The sequence below is a fragment of the Somniosus microcephalus genome, chromosome 3, assembly GCF_052327205.1.
Source record: "Somniosus microcephalus isolate GS21.2 chromosome 3, FLI_Smic_1.0, whole genome shotgun sequence".
Taxonomy (NCBI): Eukaryota; Metazoa; Chordata; class Chondrichthyes; order Squaliformes; family Somniosidae; genus Somniosus; species Somniosus microcephalus.
In genome coordinates this window covers 122,325,725-122,339,153 of record NC_140989.1, presented here as the reverse complement: position 1 = coordinate 122,339,153, position 13,429 = coordinate 122,325,725, and the positions used below count along the sequence as shown (strand labels likewise).

Sequence of the window (13,429 nt, the reverse complement as noted above, 5' to 3'; positions counted from 1 at the left end):
TTAAATGTGATGAGCGTTTCTGCTTCTACCACCCTTTCAGGCAGTGAGTTCCAGACCCATCACCCTCTGGGTGAAAAAAGTTCCCCTCAACTCCTCCTACCAATTGATGCACTATCAATTGCTACAAAAGACTGGAAGTTGAGAAAGTAATAAACAGGCTTTTATTACCAAAGAACAGAGCATGCCTCGTGTGGTTGCCTGGTATCCAAAAGGGCCGGGGGCTGCCGAGCAGCGACCTTTATACCCAGCCATGAGGGTGGAGCCAGGGGCGGAGTCAGCTGAGGCATGCACAGACAAGTACAACAATATGCAAGAGTGAACAACAGTACTAACAGTGAACAACAGTACTAACAACAGTGGTGAACAACAATACTAACAAGTGGTTTACCACACCAATTACTTTAAATCTATGGTTATTGACCCCCCCTCCTATATGTTCCCCATGATAAATTCCCCTGATTCTGACTGCAAGGGACCTACCCTCTCCTATATGATTAATTAGCAATCTTGTTGTACGAGGCCCCTTGGGTCGGAGCGATCATAATATGATCGAATTCTTCATTAAGATGGAGAATGAAGTAGTTGACTCAGAGACTAGGGTCCTGAATTTAAATAAAGGAAACTACGATGGTCTGAGGCGCGAATTGGGTAGGATTGACTGGGGAATGTCACTCAAAGGGTTAACGGTGGATAGGCAATGGCAAATATTCAAATACCGCATGGATGAACTACAGAATTTGTTCATCCCAGTTTGGCATAAAAATAAAACAAAAAAGGTGACTCAACCGTGGCTAACAAGGGAAATTAGGGATAGCATAAGATCCAAGGAGAGGACATATAAATTGGTCAGAAAAAGCAGTAATCCAGAGGATTGGGAGCAGTTTAGGATTCAACAAAGGAGGACAAAGGGATTAATTAAGAAAGGGAAAATAGAATGAGAGAGTAAGCTTTCAGGGAACATAAAAACTGACTGTAAAAGCTTTTATAGATATGTGAAGAGAAAAAGATTGGTGAAGGCAAGCGTAGGTCCCTTGCAGTCAGAATCAGGGGAATTTATAATGGGGAACAAAGAAATGGCAGACCAATTAAATACATATTTTGGTTCTGTCTTCACAAAGTGCAATCACATTGAGTTTAAGCAGACTTTGCTAAGTGGCAGAAAAAGTCTTTTAAGTGCATTTACTGAATTTTAGTGAGTAAATAAGTGAATTATTTGAAGTAAGTTTAATTTTTTTTTAGAGTAAATTAAGCTGTTGGGGAGTTGAATCCGGGTATAAAAAGGGGCGGGCTTAGTGCGGTAGCGCTGAGTGCAATCGCATTGAGTTTAAGCAGACTTTGCTAAGTGGCAGAGTTCGGGCAAGTGGGAGGTGAGGGGGTGCTTGTTGCTCTGTTTTGCGTCCCTCTCTCAGGCTAATCCAACACTGCGGACGTGGAGCAGTGAGACAATTCAACCGGATAGGTCCCCCAGACAGCTTCCACGAGGGAGGTTGGTGATCAACTGGTTGGTAGGTTCTCTTCCTTCTCTTCTATACCTTTAAGTTGGTAAGTCCTATTAAATAGTGGTGTAATATCATCTATATCAGGGCAGAGGGTCTTCATAATTAATAATAAGAAAAATTAATTACACAGATATGGGTGAACAGGTGATGTGTCACTGTTGCAAAATGTGGGAGCTGGTGGACCCCATTGAGGCTCACGGTGATTACATTTGCCATAAGTGTTTGCTGCTAGAGGAACTCAAGCTCCATGTTAAAGAGCTTGAGACCGAGCTTCAGACACTGCGACACATCAGGGAGGGGGAGAAGTTCCTGGACTCTGTTTCAGGAGGTGGTCACACCTATGAAATTAATTACTGCAGATGTAGTCCGTGGTCAGGGACAGGACGGTGTGACTACGAGTGAGGAAGGTACAGGGATCCAGGATGTAGTGTTGAAGGAGCCGCAGCCCTTGCTCTTGTCAAGCAGGATTGAGGTTCTTACTCCGTGAGGGCAGGAGCGGGGACTGCAGGGAGGATGAGCAACCTGGCCACAGCACCGTGGTGCAGGGGGCCATTCAAGTGGAGGGAGTAAAAAGAAATGTTGTAGTGGTAGGGGATAGTATCATTAGGGGGATAGATAGGGTTCTCTGCAGTCAAGAGCGGGAGTCCCGAAGGCTGTGTTGCCTGCCCGGTGCCAGGGTTAAGGACGTCTCTTCTGGGCTGGAAAGAAACTTGGAGGGGGAGGATCCAGTTGTCGTGGTCCATGTTGGTACAAACGACGTAGATAGGACAAGGAAGAAGGTTCTGTTAAAGGAGTATGAGCAGCTAGGGGTCAAACTAAAAAACAGAACCTCAAGCGTAATAATCTCTGGGTTATTACCTGAGCCACGAGCGAATTTGGCTAGGATAAATAAAATTAAAGAGTTAAATGCGTGGCTCAAAGACTGGTGTGGGAGAAATGGGTTTTGCTTCTTGGGACACTGGCACCAGTACTGGGACAGGAGGGAGCTGTTCTGTTGGGACGGACTCCACTTGGCCAGTGCTGGGACTAGAGTCCTGGCGAATCATATGACTAGGGCTGTAGAGAGGGCTTTAAACTAATTAGTGGGGGGGAGGTTTCTAGAGAGCAAATAACAGAAATGACAACGGAGAAGGTCATAGACTTAGGTAGCAGTGGGGAAATTAAAAAACAGAACGTGTCAGGAAGGGACAGAAGGTATGGAGTAAAAGGTAAAGTAGTAAAAGGGGAAAAAAACAAGAACTAAGGGTCACAAAACATATTTGAAAGTTCTTTATCTGAATGCACGTAGCATTCGTAACAAAATGAATGAGTTAACGGCACAAATAACTACATATGGGTATGATCTTGTGGCCATTACAGAAACATGGCTGCAGGGTGACCATGACTGGGAATTAGACTTACCAGGTTATTTAACAATCAGGAAGGACAGGCAGGAAGGGAGGGGAGGTGGGGTGGCTATGTTAATATAGGAAGGAATCACTATAATACAGAGAAATGATATTGGGTCAAAGGCGCAGGATAGTGAAACAGTTTGGGTAGAGATAAGGAATAATAAGGGGAAAAAAACACTAGTGGGCGTAGTCTATAGGCCTCCGAACAGTTGCAACTCTGTTGGACGGATTATTAGTCAGGAAATAGTTGAGGCTTGTAATAAGGGAACAGCTATAATTATGGGGGATTTTAATTATCATATTAACTGGACAAATCAAATTGGGCAGAGCAGCCTTGAGGATGAGTTCATTGAGAGTATTAGGGATGGGTTTCTTGAGCAGTATGTAACTGAACCGACCAGGGGGCAAGCAACCTTAGATTTGGTCCTGTGTAACGAGACAGGATTAATTAAAAATGTCCTAGTAAAGGATCCCCTTGGAATGAGTGACCATAACATGGTTGAATTCCATATTCAAGTAGAGGGTGAGAAGGTTGGATCTCAAACAAGCGTGCTGAGCTTGAATAAAGGAGACTATGAAGGTATGAGAGCGGAATTCATTAGAGTGGACTGGGAAAATAGATTAAAGGGTAAGACAGTACATGATCAGTGCTGTACATTTAAGGAGTTATTTTACAACTTCCAAAAAAAATATATTCCACTGAGGAAAAAAGGGTGTAAAAGAAAAGATAGCCATCTGTGGCTAAGTAAAGTAATTAAGGATAGTATCCGACTAAAAACAAGGGCATATAAGGTAGCCAAATCTAGTGGGAAGATACAAGATTGGGAAGTCTTTAAAAGACAGCAAAAAATAACTAAAAGATTGATTAAGGGAAGATAGATTATGAAAGTAAATTAGCAAAAAATATAAAAACGGATAGCAAAAGTTTCTATAGTTATATAAAAAGAAAAAGGGTGGCTAAAGTAAATGTTGGTCCCTTAGAGGATGAGACTGGGAAATTAATGGTGGGAAACATGGAGATGGCAATAACGCTGAACAAATATTTTGTATCAGTCTTTTACAGTAGAAGACACTAAGAATATCCCAACACTGGACAAACAGGGGGCTCTAGGGGGAGAAGAGCTAAGAACGATTAAAATCACTAAGGAAGTGGTACTTGGTAAAATAATGGAACTTAAGCCAGATAAATCCCCTGGACCTGATGGCTTACATCCTAGGGTCTTGAGGGAAGTGGCGGTAGGGATTGTGGATGCATTGGTAATAATTTTCCAAAACTCCCTGGACTCAGCAAAGGTCCCAGCAGATTGGAAAACTGCTAATGTAACAGCCTTATTTAAAAAGGGTAGTAGGCAGAAGGCTGGAAACTATAGACCTGTTAGCCTAACATCTGTGGTTGGTAAAATGTTAGAGTCCATTATTAAGGAGACAGTAACGGGACATTTGGATAAACATAATTTAATAGGACAAACTCAGCATGGTTTCATGAAGGGGAAGTCATGTTTGACAAATTTGCTCGAGTTCTTTGAGGAAGTAACATACAGGGTGGATAAAGGAGAACCAGTGGACATAGTGTATTTAGACTTCCAAAAGGCATTTGACAAGGTGCCACACAAAAGATTATTGCTCAAGATAAAAAATCACGGGATTGGGGGTAATATTCTGGCGTGGGTGGAGAATTGGCTCTCTAACAGAAAGCAGAGAGTTGGGATAAATGGTTCATTCTCAGACTGGCAATCAGTAACTAGTGGTGTTCCGCAGGGGTCAGTGCTGGGTCCCCAACTCTTTACAATCTATATTAACGATTTGGAGGAGGGGACCGAGTGTAACATATCAAAGTTTGCAGATGATACAAAGATGGGAGGGAAAGTAATGAGTGAGGAGGACATAAAAAACCTGCAAAGTGACATAGACAGGCTAAGTAAGTGGGCAGAGATTTGGCAGATGGAACACAATACTGGAAAGTGTGAGGTTATGCACTTTGGCAGGAAAAATCATAGAGCAAGTTATTATCTTAATGGCAAGAAACTGGAAAGTACTGTAGTACAAAGGGATCTGGGGGTCCTGGTGCACGAAACTTAAAAAGTTAGTATGCAGGTGCAGCAAGTGATCAAGAAGGCCAATGGAATGCTGGCTTTTATTGCTAGGGGAATAGAATATAAAAACAGGGAGGTATTGCTGCAGTTATACAAGGTATTGGTGAGACCGCACCTGGAATACTGCATACAGTTTTGGTGTCCATACTTAAGAAAAGACATACTTGCTCTCGAGTTAGTACAAAGAAGGTTCACTCGGTTAATCCTGGGAATGAGGGGGTGGTCATATGAGGAGAGGTTGAGTAGATTGGGACTCTACTCATTGGAGTTCAGAAGAATGAGAGGCGATCTTATTGAAACATATAAGATTGTGAAGGGGCTTGATCGGGTGGATGCGGTGAGGATGTTCCCAATGATGGGTGAAACTAGAACTAGGGGGCATAATCTTAAAATAAGGGGCTGCTCTTTCAAAACTGAGATGAGGAGAAACTTCTTCACTCAGAGGGTGGTAGGTTTGTGGAATTTGCTGCCCCAGAAAGCTGTGGAAGCTACATCATTAAATAAATTTAAAACAGAAATAGATAGTTTCCTAGAAGTAAAGGGAATTAAGGGTTACGGGGAGCGGGCAGGAAATTGGACATGAGTCTAGGTTCGGAATGGTCATGGCCCTGTGGGTAGTGGAGCGGGCCCAGGGGCTGTGTAGCCTGGTTCTGTTCCTACTTCTTGTGTTCTAATTCTGTGTTAGATTTCAGGAGATGGTTTTATTCCTGTTCCTGGCTGGGGTGGAGATTGCCTTTACAGAAGGTAAGTACTGTAGAAAATATAGGGGCAGAGTGATCTCCTGGAAGAGCTTCGATCGCCTAGATAGGTCGGAGAGGAATTTCCAAGATTTTTTCTCCCAAATTGGCCATTGGGTTTTTTATCTGGTTTTTCGCCTCTCCCGGGAGATCACATGGGTTCGGGTGGGATGGAGAGTGATAGAAGATTTGAGGTTAGGATCAGATCAGCCATGATCTTATTGAATGGTGGAGCAGGCTCGAGGGGCCGATTGGCCTACTCCTGCTCCGATTTCTTATGTTCTTATGACACAAATAACCTTCCAGAGATGTCAGGGAACATAGGGTCTGATGAAAGGGAGGAACTGAAAGAAATCAGTATTTGTCGGGAAATGGTGTTAGGGAAATTGATGGGATTAAAGGCCGATAAATCCCCAGGGCCTGATAATCTACATCCTAGGGTACTTAAGGAAGTGGCCCTAGAAATAGTAGATGCATTGCTGATCATCATCCAACATTCGATGGAATCTGGAACAGTACCCGTGGATTGGAGGGTAGCTAATGTTACCCCACTATTCAAATTGGTGGTAGAGAGAAAATGGGGAATTACAGACCGGTAAGCCTGACATCAGTAGTGGGGAAAATGCTAGCGTCCATTATAAAAGATGTAATAGCAGAGCATTTGGAAAACAGTGACAGGGTCGGACAAAATCAACATGGATTTATAAAAGGTAAATCGTGCTTGACTAATCTACTGGAATTTTTTGAGGACGTAACTGGTAAAATAGATAAGGGAGAACCAGTGGATGTGGTGTATTTGGACTTTCAGAAGGCTTTCGATAAGGTCCCACATAAGAGATTAGCGTGTAAAGTTAAGGCACATGGGATTGGGGGCAAGGTATTGACTTGGATAGAGAACTGGTTGGCAGATAGAAAGCAAAGAGTTGGAATAAACGGGTCTTTTTCAGAGTGGCAGGTAGTGACTTGTGGGGCACCGCAGGGATCGGTCCTAGGACCCCAGCTATTCACAATATATATTAATGATCTAGACAAGGGAACTAGATGTAATATCTCCAAATTTGCAGACGACACAAAGCTGGGTCGGCGTGTGTGCTGTGAGGAGGATGCCGAGAAATTACAGGATGATTTGGACAGGTTGGGTGATTGGTTAGAAGCATGGCAGATGCAATATAACGTGGATAAATGTGAGGTTATCTACTTTGGTGTCAAAAACAGGAAGGCAGATTATCTGAATGGCAATAGATTGGGAGAAGGGGATGTGCAACGAGACCTGGGTGTCCTTGTGCACCAGTCGCTGAAGGTAAGCATGCAGGTGCAGCAGGCGGTTAAGAAGGCAAATGGTATGTTGGCCTTCATAGCGAGAGGGTTTGAGTACAGGAACAACGATGTCTTGCTGCAGTTGTACAGGGCCTTGGTGAGACCACATCTTGAGTATTGTGTGCAGTTTTGGTCGCCTTATCTGAGGAAGGATATTCTTGCCATGGAAGGAGTGCAGCGAAGGTTCACCAGGCTGATACCTGGGATGGCAGGAATGACGTATGAGGAGAGATTGGGTCGATTGGGCTTGTACTCGCTGGAGTTTAGAAGAATGAGAGGGGATCTCATTGAAACTTATAAAATTCTGGCAGGACTGGACAGACTAGATGCAGGAAGGATGTTCCCGGTGGTCGGGGAATCCAGAGCCAGGGGTCACAGTCTAAGGATAAGGGGTAGGCCTTTTAGGACAGAAATGAGGAGGAATTTCTTCACCCAGAGAGTGGTGAACCTGTGGAATTCTCCACCACAGAAGGCAGTAGAGGCCAATTCATTAAATATATTCAAGGAGTTGGATATATTTCTTAAGGCTAAAGGGATCACGGGGTATGGGGAGAAAGCAGGGACCGGGTACTGATCTTGGATGATCAGCCATGATCGCATTGAATGGCAGAGCAGGCTCGAGGGGCCGAATGACCTACTCCTATCTTCTATGTTTCTATGTTTATACACTATCTAGGCCCTTCATAATTTTATACACCTCAATTAAGTCTCCCCTCAGCCTCCTCTGTTCCAAAGAAAACTACCCCAGCCTATCCAATCATTCCTCATAGCTAAAATTCTCCAGTCCTGGCAACATCCTTGTAAATCTCCTCTGTATCCTCGCTAGTGCAATCACATCTTTCATGTAATGTGATGACCAGAACTGTAGAGTACTTAGCTGTGGCCTAATAGTGTTTTATACAGATCAAGCATAACCTCCTTGCTCTTAACGTTAACTCTGTTTCTCTCTCCACGGATGCTGCCTGGCCTGCTGAGTATTTCCAGCATTTTCTGTTGTTATTTCAGATTTCCAGCATCCGCAGTATTTTGCTATTAAAGAAAGTATCCCGTATGCCTTCTTAACCACCTTATCTACTTGCCCTGCTACCTTCAGGGATCTGTGGACATGCAATCCAATGTCCCTCTGCACTTCTCAGTATCCTACCATTTATTGTGTATTCCCTTGCCTTGTTGGCCCTCCCCAAATGCATTAACTCACACTTCTCCCGATTGAATTCCATTTTCCACTTTTCTGCCCACCTGACCAGTCCATTGATATCTTCCTGCAGTCTACGGCTTTCTTCCTCACTATCAACCACACGGCCAATTTTTGTATCATCTACAAATTTCTTAATCATGCCCCCTGCATTGAAGTCTAAATCATTGATGTATACCACAAAAAGCAAGAGACCTAGTACTGAGCCCTGCGGAACCCCACTGGAAACAGCCTTCCAGTCATAAAAACACCAGTCGACCATTACCCTTTGTTTCCTGCCACTCAGCCAATTTTGGAACCAACTTGCCACTTTCCCTTGGATCCCAAGGGCTTTTACTTTTCTGACCAGTCTGCCATATGGAACCTTGTCAAAAGCCTTGCTAAAATCCATGTAGACTACATCAAACGCACTACCCTCATCAGCCCTCCGTGTTACCTTCTCAAAAAATTCAATCAAGTTAGTCAGACATGACCTTCCCTTAACAAATCCATGCTGACTTTCCTTGATTAATCCGTGCCTTTCCAAATAACGATCAATACTGTCCCTCAGAATTTTTCCAACAATTTGCGCACCACCGAGGTTAGGCTGACTGGTCTATAATTACTCAGTCTATCCTGTTCTCCCTTTTTAATAAAGGTACAACGTTAGCAGTCCTCCAGTACCATACCTGTAGCCAGAGAGGATTGAAAAATGATGGCCAGAGCCTTCGCTATTTCCTCCCTTGCTTCTCTCAACAGTCTGGGATACATTTCATCCAGGCCTGGCGATTTATCTACTTTCAAAGATGCTAAACCCCATAATACTTCCACTCTCACTATGTTCAACGTATCTAATATTTCACACTCCTCCTCAACTACAATGTCTGCATCATCCCTCTCTTTTGTGAAGACAGACGCAAAGTATTCATTAAGAACCATACCCACGTCTTCTGCCTCCACACACAAGCTTCCTTTTAGGTCTCTAATAGACCCTACTCTTTCTTTAGTTATCCTCTTGCTCTTTATGTATTTATAAAACATCTTTGGGTTTTCCTTGATTTTACTTGCCAATATTTTTTCATGCCCTTTCTTTGCTTTCCTAATTTCCTTTTTAATTTCACCCCTGCACTTTCTATACTCCTCTAGGCTTTCTGCAGTATTTAGCTCTCGGTATCTGACATTAGCTTCCCTTTTTGCCTTATCCTACCCTGTATGACCCTTGACATCCAGGGGGCTCTAGATTTGGGAGACCCCCTTTTTCTTTGTGGGAACATATTTGCTCTTAACTCTCATTATCTCCTCCTTGAATGCCTCCCACTGCTGACACGGATTTACCTTCAAGTCGCTGTTTCCAGTCCACATTTGCTAAAGCACATCTCGGCTTAGTAAAATTGGCCTTTCCCTAATTGAGAATTTTTACTCCTGATCTATCTTAGTTCTTTTCCATAACTACTCTAAATCTAACTGAATTATGATCACTACCACCAAAATGCTCTCCCACTGATACACCTTCCACCTGCCCAGCTTCATTCCCTAAAACTAAGTCCAGAACCGCCCCCTCTCTTGTTGGGCTTGCTACGAACTCGCTGAAAAAGTTCTCCTGAATGCATTTTAAGAATTCTGCACCCTCTATACCTTTTATACTGATTCTATCCCAGTTAATGTTAGGGTAGTTGAAATCACCTACTATTACTGCCCTATTGTTTTTGCACTTCTCAGAAATTTGCCTACAGTTACTCTTCAGAGCAATTGGGATGGGTAATAAATGTGGCCTTGCCAGCGTCACCTACATCCCAAAAACAAATAAAAGAAAACTAGGACCATCTTTTCAGATCTTAAAGCTCCTAACTGGCAGACCAAAGCCAATTTGACTGAATATCCACCTCAAGGAGCCAGAAACAAGAGCATGCAGCCCAACTGGAGCTGAGGAGCTAATGTTCTCAAACATGAAGTTTAGCTGGAAAGCTGATGAAACACTACAGCCTTGTACAAAAGAATGACTAGAAAATCACTATTTAAAGTATAAATTGATTAATTCAACATACTAAAGAATTTGTTCCTGCGCACACAGTAAACCATAAAGAGGGCAGCCAACAGGTAAAAGGATGCAGCCCAGGACAAGGCTCGAATAAACAACAGTGTGGATAAGAACTGTGAAAGATGGTCCGGCTGACAGAGTCACTAAAGCTACAACATCCCAACTGGGTGGCTGAGTATTATTGTGTATATGGAGACTGAAAGAGGCCAAAAATAATTTCAATTCTTAATACATCCACAAATCAGTAAAATAAATTCCTGGCCTGCTGAGTTTCAGCTCAGGACATTGCTGCCAAACAGCACAGCTTAGAGCCATTACACCAACTCTTCTTATTGGTGGCTGGGGATTATGGGGATGATCAGGCCACTTACTTTATGTTCATCAATCTGCTGTTTGAAAGACTCCAGTTCGTCTACTGCAGACTGTGCTTCCAGCTTTTGAATACGCTCTTCCGTCTGAGTCAGCCAATCTGATAGCTGCTGTAGCTGCTGCTGCTGCAGTTCCATGAGCACCTCATGAAGCCTGAAAAATTAGTGAATTTGTAATTTAAACATCAGGAAACATGCAACTCAAAGGGGCTAGTCACAGTACCCTGGAGGTGGGGTGGGGTGGTAAGGAGTCACTTTCCTTGAGATACCAGAACATTAAAACAAGAAACATATGTACAAAAGGCTTTTAAACACTGCATACAATGCAAAGTCTTACCCCAAATACATGTTGCTGTTACACAAAATGATGCTTTCCACACAATTATTTTTCAAATAGGGAACATTTCACCAAGCCCTTGTTGGCACTGCAGAAGCTGAACCTAAGTTACATGTTTATTTCTATACTCCTAAAACTAAGTACAATCACAGGGATGAGGGACTTCAGTTATGGGGAGAGACTGGAGAAGCTGGGGCTGTTCTCCTTAGAGCAGAGAAGGTTAAGGGGAGATTTAATTGAGGTGCTCAAAATCATGGTGTTTTGATAGAGTAAATAAGGAGCAACTGTTTCTAGTAGCAGGAGGGTCAGTAACCAGAGGACACAGATTTAAGATAATTGGCAAAAGAACCAGATGGGAGATGAGAATTTTTCTTTTTTATGCAGCGAGTTATGATGATCTGGGATGCACTGCCTGAAAGGGTGGTGGAAGTAAAAGAAAGACTTGCATTTATAGAGCGCCTTTCATGACCACCGGACGTCTCAAAGCGCTTTACAGCCAATTAAGTACTTATGTAGTGTAGTCACTATTGTAATATGGGAAACGCGGCGGCCAATTTACGCACAGCAAGCTCCCACAAACAGCAATGTGATAATGACCAGATAATCTGTTTTTGCTATGTTGATTGAGGGATAAATATTAGCCAGGACTCCGGGGATAACTCCCCTGCTCTTCTTCAAAATAGTGCCATGGGATCTTTTACATCCACCTGAGAGCGCAGACAGGACTTGGTTTAACATCTCATCCGAAAGATGGCACCTCCGACAGTGCAGCATTCCCTCAGCACTGCACTGGAGTGTCAGCCTAGATTTATGTGCGCAGCAGATTCAATAAGTACTTTCAAAAGGGAATTGGATAAATACTTGAAGGGTAAAATTTGCAGGGCTATGGGGAAAGAGATGGAGGAGTGGGACTAATCAGATAGCTCTTTCAAACAGCCGGCACAGGCACGATGAGCCAATTGGCCTTCTTCTGTGTTGTATCATTCTATGAGTCTATAATGAAGATCAAACACTGCAGCTGAACATTTTAATATATTGGGCAGCATGGTGGCATAGTGGTTAGCACTGTTGCCTCACAGCACCAGGGACCCGGGTTCGAATCCGGCCTCGGGTGACTGTGTGGAGTTTGCACATTCTCCCCGTGTTTGCGTGGGTTTCCTCTGGGTGCTCCGGTTTCCTCCCACAGTCCAAAGATGTGCGGGTTAGGATGATTGGCTATGATAAATTGACCCTTAGTGTTAGGGGGATTAAATACGTGGGGTTACGGGGATAGGGTGGGATATGTGTTGGTGTAGGGGTTAAGGGGATCGGGTGGGATATGTGTCGGTGCAGGCTCGATGGGCCGAAATGGCCTCTATCTGCACTGTGGGGTTTCTGTGATTCTGTGATTAGAGGGTCCTGGTTTCCCTTTTCTAGCTTGGCCATGCACATATATAAAGGGCCTTAAGCATGCCCAGCTGCAGTAACCTGCACTGACCATCAAGTGCTTGAATCAGTGAACAAATGTCTTCCTAAAAGCAATGACCTTCCACCACATTAATAGCAGCAGATTTCATAAATTTTTTTGATGAAAAATTCTCACTGACTAGGAATGGATATTTCCCTACACATACCCCCACTAGAAGGAGATGGAGAGAGAGAGAGAGAATGTAAGTGAGACAAAGCGTGAAAGTGACTACACTCTAACATCAAGAACTCGTCAGTCATATACAGCCATGCCCCAAAGCATTAGTCTGGCATTTTCACCATAAATGTACACAGAATTTGACTAGAAAGGGACCTAGAAGTAATAGTAATCTCGTCACTTTCAATATCAAGACAATATCTTGAATCAATAAAGAAAGCAAATGTATTGTTTGGAGACAAAGAACAGCGGCGTAAAAAGCCTAGTTATGCTAAGGTTTTATAAATCACTGGTCCGATAACACTTGGGAGAATCATCTTCAAATCTAATTGCCATGCTTCATGAGAGGGCAAAACTGTGGCAGATGGAGATCAATGTGGGGAAGTGTAAGGTCATCCACTTTGGATCCGAGAAAGACAAATATATGTGGAATACTTTCTAATTGCAATAGACTAGGAGCCATGGAGGAGCAGAGATTTGGGTGTCCAGGTACACAAATCACTAAAAGCTAGTGTACAGGTACAAAAAGTAATCAAAAAGGCGAATGGAATATTGGCCTTTATCTCTAGGGGGCTGGAATCCAATGGGAAGGAAGCAATGCTTCAGCTGCACAGAGCCTTGGTCAGACCCCATCTGGAGTACTGTGGCTCTCATTAGCTTAGACCTGGCGATGGGTTTGCACTCAAGTCAGACACCCAGCTAGCCAAAGAAAGGAATTAGGCAACATTTAAAAAAATTAATATTGAAAGGCTTTCTCCAAGCCACATAACATGCATTAATTCAACAGCTGTTCTCGATAATAATGGTCTTAAGCTACAATGTTAAAGACATTTAGTCTGAAGAGTCAGTTT

At 43.2% G+C, this 13,429-nt stretch overlaps 1 protein-coding gene across 1 annotated transcript in view; it reads right to left on the bottom strand.

Annotated features, from left to right (window-relative positions):
• The window catches only part of LOC147121354 (utrophin-like), a 210,784-nt gene that overhangs the window by 157,081 nt on the left and 40,274 nt on the right, over positions 1-13,429 (bottom strand). The window contains exon 10 of the mRNA XM_085977745.1: positions 10,621-10,771. Within this exon, the coding sequence (XP_085833871.1) occupies positions 10,621-10,771 (151 nt within the window). The remainder of the gene's footprint in view (positions 1-10,620; positions 10,772-13,429) is intronic.